Source organism: Perna viridis, chromosome 8, assembly GCF_037379345.1.
Source record: "Perna viridis isolate PV_CMFRI_1.1 ecotype Kerala chromosome 8, ASM3737934v1, whole genome shotgun sequence".
Taxonomy (NCBI): Eukaryota; Metazoa; Mollusca; class Bivalvia; order Mytilida; family Mytilidae; genus Perna; species Perna viridis.
The window spans coordinates 33,469,128-33,491,186 of record NC_142452.1 but is presented as its reverse complement, the minus strand read 5'-3'; the positions used below and the strand labels follow the sequence as shown (position 1 = coordinate 33,491,186).

Here is a 22,059-nt window from a genome sequence, read left to right as displayed (position 1 = left end):
ATTCAAGTACACTGTAATTTAATTTATTAATGTGAAACGTTCACTTATTACTGGTACAAATATGTGATTCCTAAAGGGTCCATCTATAAAAAGTTAGCAAAATGTTTCCTTTGTTCCCAATAAAAACATCTACAGTGAAACCTCTCTAAACCGAGTCTCTTTCGGACTTAAAGTTGTTCGGTATAGGAAGGAGTTCGGTTTACCAAGGTTAAACACTCTTAGGTAGATGTACTTCCAATACAGTTAGAGTGGGGTCTGAGAGTAGGCCAGAGCGTCTAAACAGCAGCCCAGCCGCTAGTAGGACATACTATGACCGAGTTCTTCGGTAAGGTATCCTGAAAACTGGGCTCCGCCACCAACACCAGTTGGTTATACTAACCACTAAAATCGATTGCGAGAGGCCTGTATTGGTATTCAAGGTCGTTAAAAACCTCAATCATTATCACCCAGGTTCAACACACATTAAAGTTAATACAAAGGAACTTCAAGAAGTATCTTGTTTAGACAGGTTTTCAGATTATTCAGGGTACGTTTAAGAATATGTTTTACTGTATTTTCTAATATAATATGATACAGGAAATGAAATAATTTGCATTAACCGATGATATATGCTGTTCTTTTTTTATTCAAAACGCATTAACGATCCGACGAAACATATATGGACAAATGTTGACTGAAAATGTTTCAAATGTTTCAAGCAGGGTGTAAACATATAGCTATTAGATGGTGATTTTTTACGACATGAATCAAATGGGATTTTATTCTCTTTAATTGACAAACCAGAAAAACAAAAACAGTAAAATAGTTTATATGCTTATTTCCTGTCTAGCAGAAATTAAGCAACACGTGTACGTTGCAGTATTGACGTACATGTAAACCTATATTTGTGAATTTATATGATATCACAATGGACTATAGTGATAATGGAATAAATACTTCATCGATATCATCATTACTTCCATCTTCATTTTCAAGATAATGCTTTATTTATTTATTTTTTTTAAGTATGCTCATGTTTAATTGTACATGTACATGCAGAATTAGATAATAAACAGTTACATGTATGAGCCCCGACAGGAAGTTAATTGGTAGAGAAATCCAAAATGTTAAACAAAAACAAAAATGCGATATGCCGAAAAAGGGACTTCTTGTGCGTTGGATGAATTTCAATTAATTTAATCGAAATCAAGACGTCACAACAGAACACGTGATTCATTTCTACTTCATGCATCTCCAAACCGAAATTTCAAGGTGTGGGTCTAATCTTACTTTGAAAATTCATCGAATATTTATAATTAGTGAATCTCAGTGGAATTCATATTTTGTAAGAAATGCTGATTTAAGTATTAGGAAATTTGAGGACATAAACGTACGTGTACAACCAGGAATACCCAAAAATATATATTGATAAACGGACTGTATATATATATACACTGCGTTAAAACAAATGGTTATTCTTTAAAAGGACTGTTTTGATCGGTTTATTTAGCTTACAATTTGGTTGCATGAACATTTTTGATTTCTTTGAGGTCTTCCTTGACTTAGTGCCTCAACACTTTGATTGTGAAACAAACTCCCGCGATATAATGATGTCATGATGGAACATGGGACGAGTCTGACTATGATTGGATCGGACCAGGCAGCTCCGAGTCTGATTGAGGGAGTAAATATAACATTTCTTTCAGTTCGCAATATACTAAAATGTACTTAGAATTGTGACACAATATTTCGTTACCAATTTTGCCATATAACGTAAGAGGCTTTGATAATGGAAAAGGCATATTAAGATTTCTGGTGTATCTCAATGAACAAGTAAGTTTTAATGTTTGACCATACTTTCAATGGTAGCGTCAACTTCATAAATACAATTTGTATTATCAGACACAGTTTCTTTATCGATAACTGCCCAGTCACAAAATGGAAGATTTTCCCTATAAATGTAATTCTTTGTGTTGTGCGAACCCTCAAGAGATTTTCCGATAAGAAAATAAGTTTTCTCTGCATTGCACCAAGTATCATTGTAATCAATCTACCCTGGTCACCTGGGAGTTTCATATCTTGTGAAATTTCCCTACATACGTAACATCAGCGAATTAATCTTAATCAACCTGAGGCTTTACTTCCGTTTTCGCATGCAGACAAGAACATAAAATGCATTTACAACTAATCCTTTATAATGCCATTGTTAATGGTTTATGTTAAGCATACTAATCCACATGCAAAACTTGATTTAGTATAGAACATCAGATAAAGCCATTTTATCTTGATGATATAACGAATTCGGAAAGAAATTCGAAACGAACAGCTAAATACAAGAACGTATCAGATGCTAAAACACATTGGCTGAAATAAAGTAAAATTATTTTTATTTTAAGTGATAAATTTAAGAAAATGTTTCAGCAGAATAAATTATTTCGTTAATACACTTTTCTCAGCATGAGCATATTTTGAGGTGTTCTTAGTGCTTTTGAAAATACAAACTAATATATATATATAGGCTATACGTTTTATCGTTTCTAAATGATTTACACGTACCGATGACATTCAGCCACTGTCCTAATCAGGTATATAAATGTGTTGTTGATATCAAGTAAGCATGTGAGTAAATATAGAGGTCTTGGCATAGTTTCTACTTTATGCATGTAACTAGAATCCTTATAAAGCGTATACACACATTGTACATATGAGACTAAATTTGAAACTATCTTTTATACCTTTATATGTCGTCATAAAACAAGGAACTTGAGAAGAACAGAAAAAAACTTGCCTTTAATCCTATATAGGCAAAAAAAAAACTGTCTAAACCAGACTCATTCTACATATCCCGTTAAGAACCTGCCCACATAAAATTCAGACACTGCCAAGTGATTCATGGAGTAGGAATACCCCCAAAACAAACGATGTTTTTTTTTCAGTCTACATATACGTATACTATACTTTCACATAATGCTGGTCATTTCTGCATTCAGATCTGCAGTTTTTAGAAAATCATACATTCATTTCCAACTAAAATCAATCAAAAGAAACCAAAACAAGAACGATAACTCTTCCAACGTGCCAATTTCGTGTACAATCTATATAATTTTTATCTCAAAGTGCAGCAGCCAAATGAAAAATTAAGACTGGTTACGTGATCAGTAACTGTTTCTGAACAAGAAATAAAACTGAATTCGGTAGGTTTTTGACATGCATGAATCACCTTTCGTCTGATTTTTAGAAAGACTGCTACTTAAAAGTATTTGAAACCTGTCGCAACGGTATACTCTCCTAAACGGAACAATGCTCCTAACGTGTTTCGGTTTATGCAGGTTATACTGTATTCACGCAACTTTATTTCACCATTTTCGATGACGTAGAAGACACATAAACCCTGATGAACCAGATATGATTTTCTATGTATCATTTATTATTTAAAACTACAGCAGTCACAAAGACCAAAAATATCATTTTGAGCGCTAATTGATGTTAAGGAATATAATCATCCAAGGGGAGAAGAAAAACTACTTAGATTTCATCAATTATTCATCAACAACCACTAAAATCATGCAAATCAAATTGTTATACATCGTTTGTTGGTATTTTGCGCAATTTCTCTGCCTATTGAGAAATAAAACGGAGTTTGTTATTGCGGTTTGCTTTCAAGATTGACCATAAACAAAACAACGACTTTAATTTAAGCAACGCGTTTTTTAAGACTTTTTCGAAACTTCTAACTTTAGATGTAAAGCAAACTCTATTTTCACAATTTAATAGAAACACATGTAATAAAAAATAACAAACTGTATTAGGAGGCTTCATTAAGTATAAACATCTTTAACAAACAAACAAACAAACAAACACACGAAAGAGAGAGAGAAAATAAAACAACAAACACACGGAAGAGAGAGAGAAAAAAACATCGGTAAATAACAGGTAGATTCATCAATTGAATTATTTTATCACATGCACTATGTTAGCGTCGTTTTCTTTTAGGCAATTTTAAGCAAGCGAAGCAGCTCTCTCATAAATGTATAGAAATCCGTCTTGAGAAACTTCAGTCATGTAGTCAAAACACCCACAACGTTTCAAAGACGTTTTTTTTTTTTGTTCTGAAAGCCTCTACATTTTCGATACTTTCGGCTATAGAAAAACCAGACATTCTGTGCAGAACTCGAAACTGTTTGACCTTGACCAGTAAAAAATTCCAAAAATTGGAATATCTTTTGCTGTCTCTTTTAGAGATCAAAATATCACAAATCAAATTGAACAATGGTGGTAAATTACATGAATCCACTTTTTAAGAGGGAACCTATCAAATGCTTCGCTCGTACTTAAAGCCAATGCTTTCCTCATATTATCTCTCATACCTTTTCTACATTATGTAAGAAACGCCTTTATTACCAAATTCGAATCTTATAAAAAGTAAAAAATAAATAAATAAAAAATAGTAATATTCAAGTATGTACGCAGATCTCTTAAATCAGACGCATGCCCCGTGGTTCCATTCTAAATCATTCGATTACAAATCAAAATCTATTTTGATTTCCATCAATTATTCATCGTATATCAGAAAATACATGCAACTAATAACTTTTTCAGGCATATCTCGTTGTCTTTCAGCAAATAAAGTTCCCTCATTAAATATGGAAGGACTAAATTTTTATAGAGATTAATGAATAACAACACTGTATGGTCTTTCAGTTCGAATCCTGCAGATTAAAGAATCAAATACAGATTGAAGGCGAGTCGAACCAATAACTTTATCGGGGACATCGCAGGGACACCTCGTTGAGCTATTGCAGCAGATGCTTCTCGGGCCGAGCCGCATACTTTGTATCGGACGCCGTAGGGGATTTAGTCGCCCTGTAGTTGTGCACGTGTTTAAAAAAAAATCAGATACCGTCCCAAGTTTTATCCTTTATGTCAACATTCCTGTTACAAAACATAAGGTCACATATTTGTTTTCAGTTACTCTTATTTGTCATATTTTCTTACCTTCTGACAGTTGTGAGGAAATGTGTTCAATTAACGATAGACAATTTTGTTACTGGCAGATGATTGGTTCGAATTTCATTTCAACGTTACAATTTTACATCAACTATGATTATTTTACTTCATAATTTAACAAAGTTTCAAGATGTATGCAAGGAATATTTGTTTTTGTAAAAGATACGAAACTAATAAACATCCATACGCAGTATTACAAGTTAACTTCCTGTCAGATTGAAATCGGAATCTCAGTGCCTTTAATGTTACAAAAATGTATAGGTCACATTCATATTGATTACCTTTATTAGGACTTTATCCGCTTGAACCTACTGCTAAACCTTTTACTTTTCCTAGTGCATGACGGTATTTATTATTATTAATTTTGCTCCATATTGCTCCGGCTTCTAGTTTCCTGTATATGTTTTTTTTAATGTTTGTTTGTCTTACAGTGTAGTCGTGTTCTCCTTACTTCTTTTGATTCTTTTGTTATCGTTGTATAAAATGTGTCTTTCTTGTATGTCTTACAAATGATATGAATGCAAGTAATAATAAAATAATTTTATTCAAGATCTGTCTTTCAGCAACAAGTTTCTGTTCGACCATGCATTCCGTCCTTACTTATTAACGAAAGACCATTTTAGTTGCGTAAAACGGAATTTTCGGATTTGTTTTTAATTGGTGCATTAAACATAACCAAAAATAAAATAATACGAAATTTTATGTGAACTGCTCGAGATGAAGAATAATTCACAAGAAAATTAAACACAATTATGACACATCAATATTTACGTTAAGAGCAACTTGTATAAAAACTAAATAAAACCACGAAGAACTTAATGACAATATATCATATAATTTCATTACAATTCAAACAATATTTTCATAAGTATGATTTCAAAGACCTTTAAACTTGAAATAATTACAAAAGTGATCGTATTCGCGATGTAAATGAAGTGTAAATATTATGTCTCTTGAGATTGTGACAATAATGGTTACATCGCTACTGGTTGAATAGATGACTTTAATCTTTTCAAAGAGTATTATATCAAAAAGGGTCACGAAAGCAAACTTTACAATGAAACATGGAATATTAATCTCCATGACTGCATGATTATGTCTGGATGTTTCGATTCCTATCTAGGGTATTTATTGTTACAACAAGAATATCAATTGGAATACACACATTTGATACTCATGAGAAAATACTATAATAACAATTATAGCAGTATTGTAATGTCATTAGCATTGATTTTGTGACTTCTGTTGTGTTCTGTGTACAACAAATAGTCATAAAGAGTTTCACATTAGACATTTCTGGAAAATTTCAGGCATGAAATACGGCAAACAGTGAATACCATAAATATTGAATGCTTTGAGTATATATCGATTCAAAATCGCAAGGGAACTGTGGTATAAATAAATGTCTGAAACAATTGCTTACGAAATCATATAAACAAAAGCATTTATTTTCTTAAATTAATGATTTTTCTGGCTTTTTTGGTATTTACGAGTATGTTGAAACAACTTTTGTTAAGATTGTGATATTATATGATCAGCGATATCAAACATGGGTGTCAGTTCTCCTTCACCGGACTTGACAATCAAAGAGAATATTGTACATAGTAGCATGGCGGGTGTCCTGTACAAAGCAAGAGCTGCGCATCCCTATGGAGCAACCAAGTTCACCAATGGATTTTTGTAGGGTATATTTTGTTCGTTTGTTCTGTGTGCAACTTTTTAGTTTTTGGTTTTGGACGGTAGTTTCTTCATGTGTTGTTCCTCTGGTTTTCTCTGTGTTGCTTTGTCCAATGTTTCTCTCTTTTCTTGCACATTTGATATTACCACTTCTCTTTTGAAAAAAAAAACAAAAAAACAAAAAAACAAAAAAAAAAAAAAACGGCACTGATTTTTTTTTGTTCAAATAAGTAAACCTACAACTTTAAGTGATACATGAAATTAGACTGTAATTACATGTACATGAAATCCAATCAATGTGTACAATTTAAAAGCTCAATTACATGCAATGGCACTATATAGTTAAGCTCTTGCGTAAACTTGTATGATTTATTTTGGGAATATAGATCACGTGAGGGTGGCATTAATTTCCTATGTTCTAATGCGGGTGTTTCCCTTTTTATCAATGATCGTAATTAATCACTATTTACTTTTACTCTCCACAAAGTCATCCATTATAAAAGAACAACGTTTCGTTTCAGTTCATCAAGCACACCGGAAGACGACAGACGGCCATTGCGGGTATCTTTAGGCAATAATGTACATCTCTCCGAAGGTTCTATTACAAAATCTGATAATGTTTACTAATGGAGCAAAATCTCTAAAATTGATCAGTTAATCAATGAATTACATTGAAACTGAATCAACAATTAATTTATTTATAAACTTAAATGATAGACGAATGGATTCGTCTCTTTGTAATATAAATAAAACCCGAGTACGGATAATGCGTTTTTAGAAGACCAAAGTTAATTATTGAAAATCAAACTTATCGAACGTTGTTTTAATATGTACGTCATAGGTGGTATAATGTGGTAATAGACTAGATTGAAAGCCCCTTGTCTGTTTCATATTGTCACGGAATCATCACCGATATTGATATTTGATAGAGGATGGTTGAACACATACCAGTTCAATACGAAACCATTGGCGTGGTGCCTAAACAAACAATATCCGAGTTTGAATGTAACTGTGAATTATTGAAAAAGTTACTTCGGGTAAATAAGTCATTTGGTAAATTTTCTAAATATGAAACTTCATGTAACATGTTATATACATTGGTGTGTCTAGAAGGTAAATACAATTTTGAACAAGAAAATTTAAAACTCCAAATGGATGTTCTGCTGCCCATATTGGTAACCATATGGTCAAAATATATACAAAGTCGTGAAACAGGATGTTGATTTCGCTTCAGCCTGACATCGATTCAAACGGCATGGCATACCTACAATGTATATAAAGTATCTGGCAACAGATCAACAGGCTGTGATAAGTAGTTGCAACAAAACTTGTGTCGAAAAAAAGTTGTGAAAGGACTGACAGACGGACTCCATGACCACTATATAACTTCCAAAAAGAGGATGGATATAAACAATGCTGACATAACTGAAAATGCAATATCATACGAAGTATTCAAGTATTCGAGATACATGAATACAAATGTACATGTATCTTGTACTTAAAAGTTTTAAGTTTCAATCGGGATAAAATGGACATCCGCAACGAAGACTACCATTTTTATCATTTTACAAAATGTCTTTTTTTTTGCCAAGGGCTAGAAATTCGGTTATATACAACGTCTCAGAATGTGACGACTCTATTCGCTACACTTCTCCATCGGATCAAATTGATACAGGGAAGATAACGTAAACTAAGGGTCTAAAAAATTCCCAACGATGTTAGAACTATCAAATTTGCGAAGCAAACTTTGTCGTTCCCTCCGCGGGACTCAAACTCGTACCGCTGTGACATCTATTTCAACACCGCCTGCACTAAGTCGAGCGCCCTAGACCACTCGGCCAGCTAGGCTATATAAAAAAGCTATATCTGAGTGCAATATAATTTTCGCTAATGTATATATACACTTTTCCGTTACAGTTTGATTGTTCATGTATTCCAAAACACTGAAAAAGATTCAACGTAATTCATACCCCCACCATACACAGACAAGCGGCAGTTACTTTTCAAAACTTTATGTACAGATACATGTAACCTATCACCGACAGCTTTTAAATGTCATCGAACTTATGTCAAAGCAGTTTGTCTCTCTAACATCCGAGTATACACTTTACTTGTCAACCAGGCCAGACTTCTCATCCTTTACGTTGTTTCCAAAAGTAAAAAAAATAAATTCTAGTTGACAGCATGATGCTAGTATATTAATTTAAGATGACAAGGCCCGTCTGTCAGATTGCCTGATGTACGGCTAAGGTGAAAGAACCATGCACTGTCCACTTCTCGTTATTCAATCAAAAACCTTTCTCTTTTTTACATATACCGGTCAGTTACATTTTCCGACATGATACAAACTGATTCCGTTGAAATTGGACAAAATATACTTCTGACCATAGGCTAAAACCTTGAAATAGCAAGAATTTAATCAAATGAGGATTATCCATCGGAATTGCAAGGGTCTTTTTCAGTGACGTGAAAATAATCTTCGTGCTGGAACTCCTAATCAGAGAATATTTCAACCTGATTGAAAATGTCCTCTAACGGAAATATCCCTTACTCAAAGCGCAAAGAAGATCTTGATTGTTATTACGAGGAGTACTTATATTGAAGTTATACCACATGTTAATGATTGTCATATTCCTGACAGGTTTCGTTATACCAGATCGCTTTATCTTCTCTCTTGACATATTTGCTCAAAGATGAAAAGAAATGTGTTTCTAAACGGCAGTTGCAGATAATGAATCATTATAAATTGTCCTAGAGATATACAGATGAATTAATCCCATAATGGAGTTGTGAGATTCTGATCAAAAGCACAGTTGTGATGACAAAAACAGAACAGAATTCTAAAACGCACCGACAAAAAAAGCTTCAAGATAAAAGACGGCTTTATTAGCTTTCGCTGGATACCAAAATAGTTATGAAGGGATATTGTGGCAAAGAAGCTTTCGGCAAATAGTTGGCTTTGTTTATCCTCATAAGAGTTGACTATCAATTATAGTAAAAAATGCTACACAAAAAGAATCCGTTACAGATAATTGCTCGCCATTGCAGCTTGCGGTGAAAGTCGCAGTCGGAATTTTATAAAATTTCAACTTTACTTGGAATGATCAGTTGAGAGATAATCATTATCAGTACAAGAATATCTCAAACATGAGAAGAAGTACAAACCTAATATAGTGTACAGTAGTACAGACGCAAAAAGGGGGCGGTTCTCTTTACTTTGTTAGTCCCAGCGGTGAGAAAACTTGTCCCAAAATTATTTAGCATTTTTTGTGATTCAAACTCTTAATTTTTCATTGAAATCAATGGAAAACATTAAAGTTTTTATTTTTTCACCATTTAAGTAGCACTCCAGCTAAGGATTATGCAAAATGTGATTCATGGGTAAAAAGCCTACATATTTTTATTTTTGATATTTTGTTTGAAATGTCATAGTAAACAGAAAATAATATGTGGTTTTTCATATAACCCGTGCTCTTAGGAGATAAAAATTATAAAGAATGCACTGTAGATTTCAAAATTAAAGGAGATAACTCTGTAAATGACACTCAAATACAATAGAATCTACTGGATTTTCAATGTTGATTATCTCCTAAGAGCAGGCAGATTTGAATGAATATTACACATTTTCATAGTGTAGACCCATAAAAAAACTTAATTACAAAAATAAAAATATGTAGCCTTTTTTGGGGTGTATCACATTTTTCAAATTTTGCATGATTCTTTCAAAGACAGCTATTTAACTCAATAAAACATCATGATGTATTATGATTATAACATATAAAGTTTTGGTCCACGACACATTTTAATCATCAACAGTATCTTACAATATCTAATGTCTCTTTGACTTCAAATTAATATATGTTTGCTAATCCATTGCTAAAGTAATTTCGCTTCCTTAATGTGACTTCTATAATGAATTGGTGTATTCTCATGTAATTCTGATGAATCCAGCGTCTTTAGGGATTGCCTCGGCAGATAAGTGTTAATTTAATTACAATTTCAGCAGCGTTTTCGTGTTCAGTCGCCCTAATAAGGGGATCTTGAGAACTGTTTCGGTCTAGAAGTGGCGGAAATGGTTCAAGGTTAAGACTGACCGGGAGTGTACGATATTATCGTTGTTCAATATTATTTCAGCTTTCCTATATACATCCATTCCGACAAATTATGTTGACATGATCTTCATACGAATGTCACATGACTTTCACCTGATTTCGAGCAAATTGATTTAGTGATAAAGTGCACGTTAAGTTCACATAAATCGAGCTTTCGCATGAATTTTACGTGAAATTTCCACAAAAATGTTAGAAAGCAAATTAAACGTAAAAGTCACACGACTTTTACATGGATTTCACGTACAGCTCAGTTTAAATGAATTTCGCCTGAACATGCATCACAGGTGCTCGCACAAAGTTATAATCATAAAAGAGTAATCAAGGAAACCAAGACTTTATTGGAAATCCAAAGAATGTAACTCAGGGACAAAGACCAGACATGGAAATAAGACAAAACCAAATTGAACATAAAGTAACTAAAATAATACATACAAAGTAACAAAAGTAAATGAGCAACTCGGACTCCACTAAACACTAGGAGCATAGACCAGGTGCACCGGTAGGGTAAGCTTCTTCTGCTTTTTCTAGAAATACCCGCCGAATTGCTCATAAAAAGTCAAGCCCGGGTAAACGAAAGAGGAAAGGACATGAAACAAAAGTAGAAAAAGAACATGCAGATTAATATAAAGTCGCATTGTTAAATTGTACAGTCTATCCAAAGTCTTTTAGCGCATTTCAAATGTTATTTCCAAATTTGAAAATGACAATTTTATCACATAACTTATTGAAACTAGACCTTTCCGGGGTTGTACTCAACATAATAGATGCCGCTGGTAGATCAGGGCCCGGTAGTATCCTTTATCTCAAGTTCTTTGGGGGTAGATGCGATGTATAAAATCCCCAAAATTAGGATTGTTCAAAGATACTACGTCATCTTTATAGCGGAAACTGAGATTAAAGGATCTTCATGTAGCTAAACAAAGTGCAAATTCCCTGTATAATCTGTCTAATTTTTATCTCAACAAACAAATAAAAAACTAGGACTTGTTTTGTGATCAGTAACTGTTTCTGAACAAGAAATAAAACTGAATTTGGTGGGTTTTTAACATGCATGAATCACCTTCCGTCGGATTCTTGAAAAGACTGCTACTCAAGCTTTCTTGTGTGTAACGTCTTAATATTTTCTTTATCATCAGTTTTACGCGTTATTGTACTTGTGTTGTATAAAGAAGTTCAATTTTTTATACAGCACTTCATCGTGTATGTAGAGCGTCCCTTTCTCCTGTTTTTATGTTCAGATCACGTACTTAGGTCTTGATGTATCTAAATCGTCCCACTTTTGACGCTTCGATTTTTTTGCCGACATACATGTATAATGTATTATTGAATTATTTTGCTTTTAATACGTTACTAGATGCATTGTACATGTATATGTAAAACAGTGAGTAAACACGTGTGTATATAAAGACTTTAATACTCCATTTGTTTATTAGGCACCAAATAAAGTCTGGATATTAAGAAATTAATAGGAAATCTTCAGATTCACAGACTTTATCGTCAATATCTTGTTTTCTTCTTCATTAAACTCGAATACTCAATTTTCATTTGATATATTAATCTAACTTTTCCCCTGTTAAAGCGGGATCTGACCAATAACCACAAAGTTATGGAGAATCACTAAAGAAAACAATTAGATTTTCTATCTATTAAATATATTTAGTGCTTGGTTATTTATAATCAACTTGGTGTACTACAAATATAACGATATTTGCAATGGTTGGGCAAAAAATAACGTCAGTCCATTAAGACAGTCTAAACTTCCTTGTGGAGATATTTCTTCTGTCTATTAATGACTCTTCTAAATTATCGAGTTATTTTATGTGTTAAGACCTTTTTTATGAAGAAATTTCTATGCAAATTCTAGCTCCTTCAATTACGATTTCCGTCGAGGTTGTGGACATAAAAAACTATGTAATAATATGGCGATCAAAGTAATAGATTCTCTATATATATGGTATATGATGACTCTCCGGTATAAAAAGTGATAAAAAGTGAGAGATAAAATTGCCGTCAGATAAAATCGAATATTGACTACATACTGTGATATATTTTATCCATTTAGGTAAATCGTAAAAATGAATTTGAAGTTGCTTTTTATTCGGTATCTCATCATTTCTTTGATATGTAAATAACCCGATTTACTTTAAAGTCAGGCTCAATACACAGGTACATGTACACGTAGGTGTAGTTGATAATACAAACTGTATGTTTCCACACAAAAAATGAGTCAAATACATGTACGTGCATATTTAGGGATCGTTCTTGAACAAACTTTAAAATGTACAACGGTGTTCGATGACCTTTTTTGTGCTGAAGGGTTTTTGTCGAAAGGATTCATCACGATAATAATAACACCAGTCAGAGACAATTTTTACATATTCGTGCAATTTCATTGACGGGAAATCAAGGAAACCAAGATTCGAACGGTAATAAACAAAATGTATCCAAGGAAAACAACTTGAAGGGAAAATAGACACATAAAGGGCATGAAAAAATAGACACACAAAGGGCGTGAAAAAAATAGACACACAAAGGGCATGAAAAATAGACGCACAAAGGACATGAAAAAAGAACACACGCACCAAGACACAAAAGTAAATGAACAACCGGACATCACTAAGAACTGGTAACATGGAGAATATTCACCGGTAGGGTGAGCGTCGTCTGTTTTATTTATGTATAATTCTGCCTAAAAACTAGGCAAGGGATGATTCTTCATATCTCAAGACAATCGATGAAACTGTTCTAACACACTTGTTGGATCCTAAAAACAATGCTTCCTATGTTCATGTCCTTAGATCTGCTACTTACATGTATCATGAAATATTTTGTGAAAGGTTAAAGCGAAAACATTCGGGCGGGAAATTAACGTACTTTTCTGCAGTAGAACTTAACTAGATTTTTAGAATTAATTTTTCCAGCGGGCAATTTTTATATGCACTTTTATTTTTTAATACAGTTTTTATTGGGCCTTCAGAAGGATTTCTAATCCAAAAAATATTTGGGATTAAGAAATGCATGAGTCACCAACCATAAGCTTCTTCCTGGTTTAAAGGCGGAGCTGTACTTGACTCTTTCCAAATAATCACAGATTTTGATAAATAACTCATTTTTAGCTTCTATATGTAGTGCACTTGAGCGAACGTAGAAATATTTTCAACAAATGTAGCGACTGGAACGTTATAACCATAACCATATATAAAGCAAGGAATGAAATGGTAAAGGAAACGTTATGCAATAGCAAGGTAAACGCTTCATATATTCTTTCCGATCAATTTACATTCAGTGATTTATCAAAATAGCATAATAGTCTTGTACTGGTTTCAAATTACATTTTCTGGTATTTAGTAATCAGTGCTTTCATAGAACACTCTCCGTCACTTCACTCTGATCAGTATCGCAGAGCACTTTGAAAAACCTAATTTATCTCATGCAGTTTGTATAATTACACAACCTAATAAAGTGAAAATCGATCATGAACAATTAATTTGCCGATAAAACATATTTTTCAGTGATATTAGATGCTCCGACCACCCCCTATTGAGCAATAACCATAGCCATTATTCCAATTCAGTGGCGAACAAAAAATGGTATTTTTAAGTATCGAATTATCGTGCCAATTGCTAATGTTTTCTGAAACTGAACTGTTTTAACATGAAATTCAATTTGTGTTAAACTCATGAAAAAGAAAAGAACGTGTAGAATTTCATGTTTTATAAAATGAAAACTAATGTTAACCATTCCGTTTTATTGGTGCTGTTTCCTATTTCGTGAATCGTTTTTTAATTCATCGATTTCAGTACCAGTTTATACATGCACGTCATCTTTTTGTTCAACATTGAACATCTCTTACAGAATAAAAATGGCAGCAACTTTGTTTTCGTCACATCGAGGACCAATAATTTGAAAGAGCTCTTCTTTTATATAATAAATATAATTTGCTTAAGTTGTATTAAATGTACATGTGTATAGTACACTGTTACAGTGATGAATACCGAATTTTATACACACATTGGCATCGATATATTTAAAATTAAAATTTAGATGTTCATTAAAAAATAAACTTAAACGGGGCAGACGTGATAGAGAAAATTTAAAGGAACAAGCAACCAAGATATACGGAATTGACCAGGTGCGCCGGAAGGGTTTTTTGCAAACTGGATTGGGTCAGGTTCATGTGACTTAAGCAGATTGCGTACACCGTAAAGCTACATGTATATTATAATTCATTAAACAGGTTACTGTTTTCATATTACTGTATGACTGTAAATCTCTGAAAATCTTTGAGCCAGAGGCCCAGGACATTTGTCATAAACATTGATGTATCTTTAGGCACCAAGTATGTAATGGTAACTAATCACTTTATGTTGCTAACGTATTGGCTGACTTGATAACATTCATTAAAACTAGACTAGTCTTGTATTGTACGACTAATGGAATTTTTAGTAGCCTAGAACGCGGTACTTATATAGGGCAAGCATTCGTGTTTCAAATTACACTGTAATAACTAAGGTAGAATTTCATATTGCAAACTTGTAATGAAATGTACACATCAAAGTGTTGGTCTTCGGCAAGCATTTAGTACCACGTTCATACAATTGAGTAATACAGTATAATTAACATAATGCATGTAATAGAAAAATCTTATTTTATTCAATACATGTAACAACGGGGCATCGACTTCGTGTAAAATGTTCTAATTGCAATGTATCGTGCAATAACAGCGCTTACCAATACACTGTTCAAAACGTCATTAAAGCAGTCTAGATCGAGGCAGTGGTGGCACTTTTACGTACAATGTCATATGATTTATGACATGCGCACTCTATCAATCCAGATTGAGACGCCTTGCAGTTGGTCATTGCCAAAATAACGACTTGACCCTTTGACTGCACAACTTAAAACTTTAAGACACATTCGCATTCGTTTAGAATTATCTTCGTAAATCAAGAGAATTCTTACATTTAGAATTATCATCGCGTCTAGCGGTAAATCAAGAGAACTCTTACGTGAAGTGGTACCACTGTTTTGTAATGAAAGAAAGCCAAATTGTACATCATAACAGTTTATGGTATCGTTTAGCATAAAAGTCATAAAATTGTATCATTCTGATATAATACTGCAACTCAAGAAAATCAATTTGCAAGTAAGACAACCATTAAAAGCAAATTGAAACCCAAGTGAAAACTGGAACATTGCAAATCGAAGCAATCATCTTCATAGCACAACAGGGAATATTCTGGCCAATATTCGTCTTCACAAATAGTCAATGTTAGTGAAATAACTTCATTTACTCCATTGTTAAGTCTTAATAAATATGTCGAAGCTATTTCAACGAGGGACATTGAAATTGATTTCTTGTGACAGAACGACTTTTCTTTCAAATATAAAAACCGATAGATGGTATTAGGATACCCTCCCGAGACTTATTCTTGCCTCCAAGTCATTTTGTCTTTCAAGACAGAAGTTGATATAGTGCCTTAGGGAGTCTTGGAGAATTACAATCATTCCGTATTACTTGTCTCTGTCGGTAACACTGGGTTATCGCACCAGTTTGTCTTTGACTTACAGTGTTAAGACTTGAGTGTTTTGGTGTTTAAATTAAGAGGTCTCGGTCTTTTAACGAATTTAATTAGTTGTCATTTTCATAACAAGCATTTAATTGGTCGTTGACGTACAGACGTGACAAAGTAATGGAATTTACCAAGCGGTGACTGAACGCGTCTGGTTATAGTTCACTAGTTAATTTCTTCAAGTTTTTGTATTTACTTTAAGTGTAACTTTAAGTAGTCTAATTCCATTGACAATAATATACACGCATTAAGTGTCACTGACAAAATGATCTGTCTCCACCGGCACATATGATTACTGGGCTTGTTCTTAAATGACCTTTACCTCAAATCCTTCCTAAGCTCAAGTTGCAACCTAACGAACGAATTCGGGTAAAATTCATGTATTTTGGAGCAAACCTTTAATTTCATTTCTTCCTTTGAAACCGGTACTAGAAGATGCAGGTGGTCTGCGGGTTTGAACCCCCTTTTGTTTGAGAAATTCTGTTATTTAGTACAGGATATGAGCAAAAATAACCCAAACCCCGCCCTTTCCAAAATATCTGATCCGCGGTTTATTCATTCATAACAGTAAAAAAAAGCATAGACGAAAATACCCATCCTTACACATTATTTTGTTACTCATTATTTCTGCTTTGTTTTTGACATACATTTTTGTCCATGTATAATATACATCGTGCCATACAATAGCGATTAAGATATTAAACAAGATATTTTCCTTGTATATTATATCATATCGTGGCTTCAGCTATACAAGTTGGAATTTTTTAATATAATTTTTTTGTACGACTTTTACTTTAAAACGCCAACGCATTCATTTAAGGTAGACAGGCGAAAAAGACTTGGGGATAATCAGAAATGAAATTTTACTAATCGCGAAAAGTCACGGACGTCGGTGTATTCAATCAATAACAAACATGTTGACTGCTGTGTTCTGTCAAAGAAATATCCCCTTTTACTTCAAACATGCATCTAAAATTTACTTTAATGTTTACGAAACAAGCAATCATTAAAAGCACTCATCTGTTTCGATACGGTAATAAGAAATTGAACAGAGTAGACTGTAAAGTACCATAGTAGCCCATAATACATTTTAGTACCTGAAAATCAATTGATGAGTTTTCTTTTTGATTGATTTAACTCATCTATCATTCAAACAATCGATACGAACAGACACTCGATGAAATCTACCTGATAAAAAATACATGTTCCAATCGATTCAATATGTGCCGTTTTATGCCAGAATGCATTCGATGGTAAAGTTAAACCAAAGAACCATTAACTGGAAAGCTCCGACTACATTCCGTTTTTGAGGGTCGATGAGTTTTGCTATTGTCAGTGTTCATTTAAAACTGTTGTCCTTACAAAGACACGGATATTATATCCGTTGGCACAAAAGCTAGATGTATTTTGCGTTAAACGAGATTTTAAGTGTCTAATAAATATTTTCTCGCAGTTGATTAAATGTAAAAATATCGATGCGCGCTTGATAAAATGCTTTTCATGGAACCATGTTTGTTCGTGTATTAGCGAATAATGCTCCTCTCTCACGCCTTCAGAGTTCTAACAAAATAGATCGATGTTATAAATCTGGGTAGATAGGTTTGCATAGCATTTGAAAAGAGGATTTTAAAAGCATCAATAATCTTTGTATATTCCTACTGTATTTTCAATACTGAGATGGATTTGTTCAATCAAATTCATCGCATCAAAAAGTGCTTTTTCAATAAAGCTAAGTTAAAAATTCGACGTTGAAATAGATTAAACAAGCTCATTACAAAATATTGAAATAAAGGTTTGAAAGCTTTTCCGGTTACTCGGCTACTCATGATAGTTAGTGCGGAAGCGTTAAATTTTGAAGGGAGGAAATGGGTAATTCCAAGACAGATTCGCGACGCCCCCGTTCATAACACATTATATGGTAACATATACTGATAGTAGCTAAGAGAAATTTATAAAGCAGGAGTTTATTTCTGATGCTTGTTTAATAAATATTGTGGTTGGGTATGTTACATGTAGGTATTTGATTAATTCTAGCGGTTCCCTACTAAGGGGCGGTCAAAAATTTTGTAAAGAGAGTTCCAAGCTATTGTTTTGCCTTTATGCACACATTTTGAACGAAACTTAATAACAAAAAAAAATAATAAATAATAATAAAAAATAAAAAAAAAGCGGAAGGGTTTCTTGTTTCTCCACATCATCCTGGGGATCATCCACTGCATTTTATGAAAATGAAACAACAAGTCTATCTAAAACCATCTCTTATCGGACTTTCCCAAATTGTAATGGTTAGACAGGTGCTCGGTCTATACATTTTCAATACACATTGGAATTGTAACGAACGGATTTTAGAACTATTGTACTTTAAAATGTACATTGTCAAGGACAGACAGACAGGCATATAGTCAAAACTTTGAAATATACAAAAACACGATACACGTAAGAAATCCAATCACATTCAATACTACTACTACAAAGTTTAACTTTGACTGATACATGTACCAGCACATGGACTTTGGCCTTTGAATAAGCAGTATGTCCGTCTTTCAAAAGCTTCAATACAATTGTACCACGATCATCCACAGTAATGTTTCAAGAGCGTTCTTAGGAGAAGCTTTTATATCAAGTATTCAAAATAGGTTTGATTGAATTGGCCTATGTTTGCTTTGAGATCTGATCAGTTTAAAATGTTTTATGAAAGTTACACAGATGTTTGATGTTAAAGAGCATGAACGTATTAAGTAGCAGTCCTTGTAAGAATCATGCATTTCTGTAATATGTATACACCTCAAAATGGCTACACATTTTTATTTTTGTTATTAAGTTGCCTTATTGGTCTATTTATTGAAATGTATAATTATTTATTCCAATCTGTCTGCTCTTAGGGGATAATTGAAATTGAAAATCCAATAGTTTCTGTTGTATTTTTGTGTCATTTACAGAGGTTTCTTCATCAATTTTGAATTTTATAGTATATTCTATTTTTTTCCGTTTACTATAACATAAAAAACAAAATATCTAAAAATTAAAAATATGTTGACTTTCAAACCATGAATTAGATTTTGCGTGATTCTTACTTGGAGTGTTACTTAAGACGTTTGTGTCTTCATTTTGGTATTTGTTTTAAGCATTCATGTATCTAAAACATCAAGAAGCAATTTTATCTTGTTAAATATAACTGAAATGGTAAAGTTTACATTTACATATTTAAATGCATGTTATGTATGAGACAGCTTATTTTCATAAGCAGATCCCCGGGGTTCAGACTCCACCCCTGGGATAGAAAATGCACTTGATTACATAGCAAATTACTACGAAGAGAACTAAAGCAGGCTACATTTGTATCATGTTAGACAAATTAGCTCCCTCTTTTGAAACTCCTGGATACGCTGTTGAATTTTGAACGCATGGGAGTTGTAATTTTTATGCAACTGGAAGAACAAAAAAAAAAAAAAAAAGATAACGCGTCACAATCCCTGAATGTTGTAAACAATGTACAGGTATGACTAGAAATCAACTTTGCGGATTGAAACTAGAGAAAATAGAAATTAGTGTTGCCAGCACGCTGTGGAGTGGAGATAAAACATTAATTATCACTGAAATAATACCGGAAAGAATTATTAATGGAAATTAATTCTAGAAAATTAACACACACCTGCCACTTGATTGCTTTTTCTTGTTTTGTTTTACGCTATTTTTCTTTCCTATTATGGAATTCCAGAAGAGAGAAAAATATCAAATCCATTATCCCATAATTATGGTTGAAATGTCAGTCTTCGTGCTTTACCATTTTTAACTAAGTGATCAAAATATTAATTTAAGGGCAAAAGTATCAAAGCATCCAATAAAGATGTGATTAAATTTTATAATTAAAATGTTATTTATTTTCTTTCGGTTTTCAAAAACAATTTTTAAAGCTTGCGGATGTGGTGTGCATAATATATCAGACCCTTGTTTTCCTAAAGAGAACATATGTTTTGACGTATGATTAGTGAACATTTATATTCTGTTTGATTAATTAAGATTACTTGAAGTTGCTCATACAATTAATCAATTAATAATGATACAAGGCATTCCGAATATATCTATCATTTCAATCAAGGTTCAGTAATTTAATATACATATATAAATGAAATTCAGAAATCATCAAAGGTATCGGAATATGAAAATAAATTAAAAGAATTTTATAAATCATCAAAAATATCTGAACTCGAATGTAAATTCAATACGTTTGAAAAAAAAGAACTTCGAATAGGAGAAAAAGGCATTCAAATACTTTCTAGTATAGAGAGTTTTAGTAAGTTTCAAAATTAAAATCATTCTAACTTAACTTGTAATGTAGCAATTGAAATTCACGCGTATATTTCTGTTAGTAATTAAAAAAAACAAACAAACAAACAAACAAAAACAAATTGAGGAGGGAAACAAAATTCAACTTACCTTGATAATGACGATTTTGCAGATGAAGCAATGTCTTTGGCGGGATAAATCACGCGCTCTTTTAATTGTTGAAAGTTTCCGAACGGCATCACTTATAAAAATTTTAACAAACTACAGACGGCAAAAGCAGAATTAGTTGCAAGCAAAAATGGTCAAACGTGAAAAGGGAGAAATGAAGCTACACACAGTACTCTCTTAATGGTAGAGACAATTAAATTATTGAAGATCCGACGTCGTAGGTGTTAACCGCCGCATTTGTAGAGATCATTCTATCCCTCTCCCAAAACAACCAATCGCAATGCAGGAAATCAACTGAAATATTAATGCGCTACATTCACTTTGCACAAAGTTAGTTTTTCTTGAAGTTCACACAAATAGAAGAATTTAATCAAACGGTGTATGGGTATTGGTAGAAAATAATAAAATTCCCTTGAGTCCATTAGTAAATTAAATTTCACAGAGCCGATTTCAACAGTGGGTGGAAATATTCTGACTATACCGATTCGGTTAGCGATGAGTATTTATCAATCATTTTATTCTCACGAGAGTGCCGTATGTACAATAGGACGTTATCGATTAGTTTATTCTGACTAAAAGGTAAAAACAACTGATACTGAAAATTTACTTCATCACTTTTCGATTAAACTAGCGACCTTGATACATGATAGCATCGTCATATTCTTTGAGATTAAATCTGAAATTTATGCAGTGTTGCTAGGACAAATAGAATTTCTATTAAATTTGACTGCTCAATTTAAAAAGAGGACAATTTAAAAATTATTTTCCATAAAAAATTGATATATGTAAAAGAGACATGCATATATACAGATATCAGTCCAAACAAGTGATACATACACATATCTTATACATGCACACAGTACATACGCAGATCGATTCGTTACATAATTTAATATTCAGTACCCCCAAGTGCTATAATAATAAAATAATAATAATAATAATAATAATGATAATAATACTTTATTTTTATCATTATTTAATAGAAATATCATGCACTGGCTATAATTGTATGTAGTTCCAAATACGAAATTATGCGAAGCTATGTACTTAAAAAATGACAGGAAAAATCCACGCGAAAGTCTTACGATTTTCGGCGGGTGTTTCTGGAAAAGCAGAAGACGCTTACCATACCAGTGCACCTGGTCTACATTCCCAGTTTGAAGTGGAGTCCGAGCTGCTCATTTACTTTTAATACATTGTATGTATTATTTTAGTTACTTTGTGTTCTTTGTTGTGATTGTTTTCGGAATCCACGT

General features: G+C 32.9%; 1 protein-coding gene across 2 annotated transcripts in view; it reads right to left on the bottom strand.

Moving 5' to 3' along the window:
• Positions 1-21,287, bottom strand: part of LOC148610304 (vesicular glutamate transporter 1-like) — a 61,469-nt gene extending 40,182 nt beyond the window's left edge. The window contains exon 1 of one of the 2 annotated variants that reach the window (XM_088542691.1): positions 20,786-21,287. Coding sequence is in view for 1 of the 2 variants with exons in the window: in XM_088542690.1 (XP_088398816.1) it covers positions 20,786-20,874 (89 nt within the window). In the remaining variant the exon portion in view is untranslated. The remainder of the gene's footprint in view (positions 1-20,785) is intronic. The other variant, XM_088542690.1, reaches the window with a different exon arrangement.
• Between the last annotated feature and the right edge of the window lie 772 nt (positions 21,288-22,059).